At 34.5% G+C, this 4,433-nt stretch overlaps 1 protein-coding gene across 2 annotated transcripts in view; it reads right to left on the reverse strand.

Annotated features, from left to right (window-relative positions):
- Window positions 1–858: 858 nt before the first annotated feature.
- The window catches only part of LOC107749649 (bifunctional polynucleotide phosphatase/kinase-like), a 9,212-nt gene continuing 5,637 nt past the window's right edge, over window positions 859–4,433 (reverse strand). For both annotated transcript variants that reach the window (XM_016564811.1, XM_016564810.1), the window contains exons 9-18: window positions 3,617–3,688; window positions 3,439–3,487; window positions 3,017–3,087; window positions 2,681–2,773; window positions 1,959–2,055; window positions 1,816–1,877; window positions 1,541–1,650; window positions 1,370–1,457; window positions 1,126–1,193; window positions 859–1,000 (exon numbers count right to left, since the gene is read on the reverse strand). In XM_016564811.1, coding sequence (XP_016420297.1) covers window positions 886–1,000; window positions 1,126–1,193; window positions 1,370–1,457; window positions 1,541–1,650; window positions 1,816–1,877; window positions 1,959–2,055; window positions 2,681–2,773; window positions 3,017–3,087; window positions 3,439–3,487; window positions 3,617–3,688 — 825 coding nt within the window. In that variant the 3' untranslated portion in view covers window positions 859–885. The remainder of the gene's footprint in view (window positions 1,001–1,125; window positions 1,194–1,369; window positions 1,458–1,540; window positions 1,651–1,815; window positions 1,878–1,958; window positions 2,056–2,680; window positions 2,774–3,016; window positions 3,088–3,438; window positions 3,488–3,616; window positions 3,689–4,433) is intronic.

Consider the following 4,433-nt stretch of genomic DNA (forward strand, 5'->3'; position numbering starts at 1 on the left):
AAATGGTGATACATTTTCAGAATTCTAAAGAGGATTTCAAAAGTCAGGATTCTTTGATAAATAGAAAGTTCAAAAGAACATAACTGATTTGAAATAGAAGTATTTTGTAATATTATACTCACTTTTGGTCAATTTCATGTTTCATTGCAAAATAAAAGCAATTTTTTAAGCTTTTGAGTTTTACAATGAAGGAGTTGTTTTTGTCGGTTTATGAATTGCAGTATATTACACCACATTCCACTTAATGCAAACTCATGCCTGATGATGTTGAGTTATAATTACTCAATAATGCTTAAGAAACTTTGCAACAGTGAAAAACTGATAAGGACCTATCAACTGCCACACTTAAGTCCTTATTTTGTGTGCCAATCACTAAAGAAAGAAAGAAAGAAAGAATGCATTAAGCTGGGACTCCAGAAATAAAGCACACAAACACAACATTCAGAATATGAGCCTATGAATTTCACCTACAAAGTCTTATTTTACAGACAAGAAAATTGAAGAACTTGAATGATACCCAAACACTGGAAAATAATATAACACATTGTTAATTGTATTTAATCAATATGACACAAAACTGACACAAGCAATTGTTTCCTCGATTTATAAAACCTTTTTAACAAGAGTCTTCACGACAGCAGGTCAATTTTAGCAGCTATGAATAAGTTTCCCGAACAACACTTTTAAAAAGTAACAAATTAAAGACAGGTGTAAAATTAAGTGGAGGAGACAGTATAACACAATATTTCAATTAGTGCTGTATTGTCAATTGTTCTAGAATTCTTCCGATTTCCACTTATTGCAAGGCAAAAAGACTATACGAATTGCCAGTTTTAGTCAGTAGGCCTTTTTTTCTTCAATTTCCGCTCAACTTCACGCTTAGCCCTAAGAGAACTGCCTGAAGAGGAGCTCTGATCTTTTGTCACTGAAACTGGGCACAAAATGAATCTGCAGGATTTCAGAGAAGCCCTCAGACAAACTGGGAGCCACAAACTTTTTCCTACAGAGAACAAGAAAGACAGTCAGAAACCAAAGGGCTTGTGTGAGTTAGCCAGTAAAGATGGTGATTTCCTAGCAAAACTATCTGGTGCATTGAAAAAGCTTAGCTTGCTGCTGTTGACTCACCGGTAGCTGTGAATCACCATGTCATTGACAGGAACATGTTTGGTGGCAGAAGGAACCATCTCACGAAACTAAAACCAGCAAAAACCAGATCAGATCAATTAATAACTCTGTATTTTGGTGTTAAAAATAGCCCAGAATACAGATTTTCCATAAGAAAGCTTTCATCATTGTATCATTATATAGGGTTTCATATTTCATTTACATATTGCATACTGTAAAATAACTGCAGTAAAACCCCTAATACCCTGTTGTTATGCTTTGCTTGTTCCAGACTTGCTGTGAAGTTGAAACACCTGCAGGGAACTCCAGCGCTTTGACTGACATCTATATATCTGTGGAGAAAATCATTGATGGTGCCATTGCAGTTGAAAAGACAAAGATAAATAAGCATTGTTTTGGAAATAGAGATAGGCACCTTTTTCTAGACTCGGGGTCAGGGTTAGTGTTGTCCACCGCGACGCTTCGGCCTTCTTTTAGAGCACGTTCACAGGCTGAAACACACTGCTGCCAGGAGCCAAGTATGTCCTAGAGTTCATGTGCACGTCACAATATTAAAACGCAGTTAAAACAAGTCATTATACATGTTTAGATGTTTTCCTCCAAAGCTTCTAAACCAGATATGCTCGATATCCTGCTCTTGGAGATCTACTTCTTGTGTCTGGGTTCTCAGTTGTGGTCAACTCAACTCACCCTGTTCACATACGCGTAGCCCTTTGGAATGATGTGTGTCTGGAAGAGCGTTGATTTGCCCGCTGCAAAATTAAAAAGGGTTATGTCATAAAAAACTTGTCACCTGGAAGGAGTACGCAAAAAAAACACTGAAATAGGCTCACATCCAGGAAATCCCACTGCTACAATGACTTCCTGCTTGGTGGATGTGAGGGAGGCGTCAGGAGGATCGTAAAGACGTCTTTTAGAATCTAATTTTCTCTGGACGAGGAGATAAAAACACAATACATTATTACAGATGCTTAGTGCACTATTGTTCAATAGTCTGAGGTTGCTAAGACTTTTTAACATTTTTTAAAAGAAGTCTCACCAAGTCCTCATTTATTTGATCAAAAATACAGTAAAAACTGTAATATTGTTCAATATTATTACAATATAAAATATTTTTTTCTTTTTGAATATATTTTAAAACGTAATTTATTCCTGTGACAGCAAAGCTGAATTTTCAGCATCATTACTCCAGTCTTCAGTGATCCTTCAGAAATCATTCTAATATGCTGATCTTCTGCTCAAGAAACATTTCTTATAAATAAATCAATATTGAAAAGAGTTGCACTGCTTAATATTTTTGTGGAGACCATGACATTTTTTTAGGATTCTTTGTGGAATAGAAAGTTCAAAAGAACAGCATTTCTTTGAAATAAACATTTTTTTTGTAACATTATAAATGTCTTTACTGTCACTTCTGATCAATTTAATGCATGCTTGCTGAATAAAAGTTTTTTTTTTTTAAATCCCAAACTTTGACCTCAAACTTTTAAACAGTAGTGTAAAGGTATAACATGTATACATGGGGGGAAAAAATCCAAAATGACCAATTGTTTACAGGGTCAAATTCCGGCAAGCTGAACTGAGCGGGTTTCCAGCCCAAGAAGTATTCCTCTGGTGTGTGAAACTGAAGACCAATGTTGAGGGCAAACTGGAGAGAGGGAGAAGAAAAATTTAGAGCTGTATTTTGTCAGAAGCCTGTAAAACTTCCTTTTTTTTTTTGGTTATACTAAAATGGAGCAAGAAAGCAGTACCGTGCCCCCTTGTGGACAAAACAGAGTAAAGATATTGCACTTAATTCCCACAAATACAAAGGAATATAAAACAAGTAACTCTTACTCACAGCAAGTCATTCTGTATAATGTGTAATAAAGACTGCAGTTAATTTCATTACCAGTCTATCACTGCAGGAGAAATCTTTCTTCTTTTTTCCTGGTGCCCAGTTAGCGGGACGTCCTGCTGCATCTGTACATGCAAGGAAAAACATGACTGAGCATAGAGAACCAGCATGTGCCGTAAATAAATAATACAATTGTTATCAAAAGTGTTTGACTAAGTCTTCTTTTAATTTCAAGTAATATAGAAAATATATTTTAAGTTTAACTTTGTTAACAGATCATGAAAATTCAACTGTTTCATTAATATATTATTATTTATAAATAATTATTAAATTCCTTTATATTTTGCTTGAAGATTCAGAGCTACTCAAAAGATCAAAAATACTTTTTAGTATCAAGAAATGTATTTGAAATCTCAAATGTCTCAAGAGTGCTAATCACAAACATTGAGTCTTGAAAGAACTTGACTTGAGCTCACCTCCTACATAGAAGCTCTGTGACACATCTACAGTCACTCCACCATTTGCCTGCAAAAACACTCCAATGTCTTAATATACACAGGCTACTCAAATCCAACCTGCTGCTTGTTGTACATAATGTAAAACAAATCATACGACTCAATAATGCAATCCCTTTAATAGACAAAAGTGGTTCACCTTCTCACACAGATGTTCCCACATCCCAATAACAGGCTTCCTGTAAATACCAGGGGCTGTGGAAGCAAATACCTGAAAAAGACATGCATTCACATTCATAAATATATAAGTTTGAGAAATTATATCTACACACAATAACACTGCCGTTTAAAAGTATTAGGTCAGTAAAATGCTTTTTTTTTTTTTTTAAGAAAAAAATCATACTTTTGTTCAGCAAGAATGCATTAAATTAATCAAAAGAGACATATATGATGTTACAAAAAAATCTATTTCAAATAAAGGCTGTTCCTTTTAATTTTCTATTCACCAAAGAATGCTGAAAAAAAAAAAAAATACAGTTTCCACAAATATTTTAAGGAGTCTTCAACACTGATTAATAATTTCTTTGAGCAGCTTATTAGAATGATTTCTGAAGGATCATGTGACACTGAAGACTGGAGTAATGATGCTGAAAATTCAGCTTTGCATCACAGGAATAAATTACATTTAAAATATATTCAAATAGAAAACAGTTATTTTACATTATAATAAATGCAGCCTTGGTGAGCATAAAAGACTTCCTTCAAAAGTGTTTTTAAAATTCTTACCAACCCCAAACTTTTAACAGTACTCAGGGGCAAGGGAGGCAGTGTCTCCTCAAAAAGTTGGATGAGAAAATAATCGATATTACAAAAATAAAACAGCGCAAATATGACTAAATATGACATTAAAAGTCTAAAAGTCACTCATTTTTATAAAGAAACACTGTCCAACAGCGACACCTACAGGTAAAGTTACAGCGAAGGCTTGCCTCCCTTCGGTCCATTGACTTTCTACA

This window comes from Sinocyclocheilus rhinocerous, unplaced genomic scaffold, assembly GCF_001515625.1.
Source record: "Sinocyclocheilus rhinocerous isolate Xijiao unplaced genomic scaffold, SAMN03320098_v1.1 scaffold1101, whole genome shotgun sequence".
Taxonomy (NCBI): Eukaryota; Metazoa; Chordata; class Actinopteri; order Cypriniformes; family Cyprinidae; genus Sinocyclocheilus; species Sinocyclocheilus rhinocerous.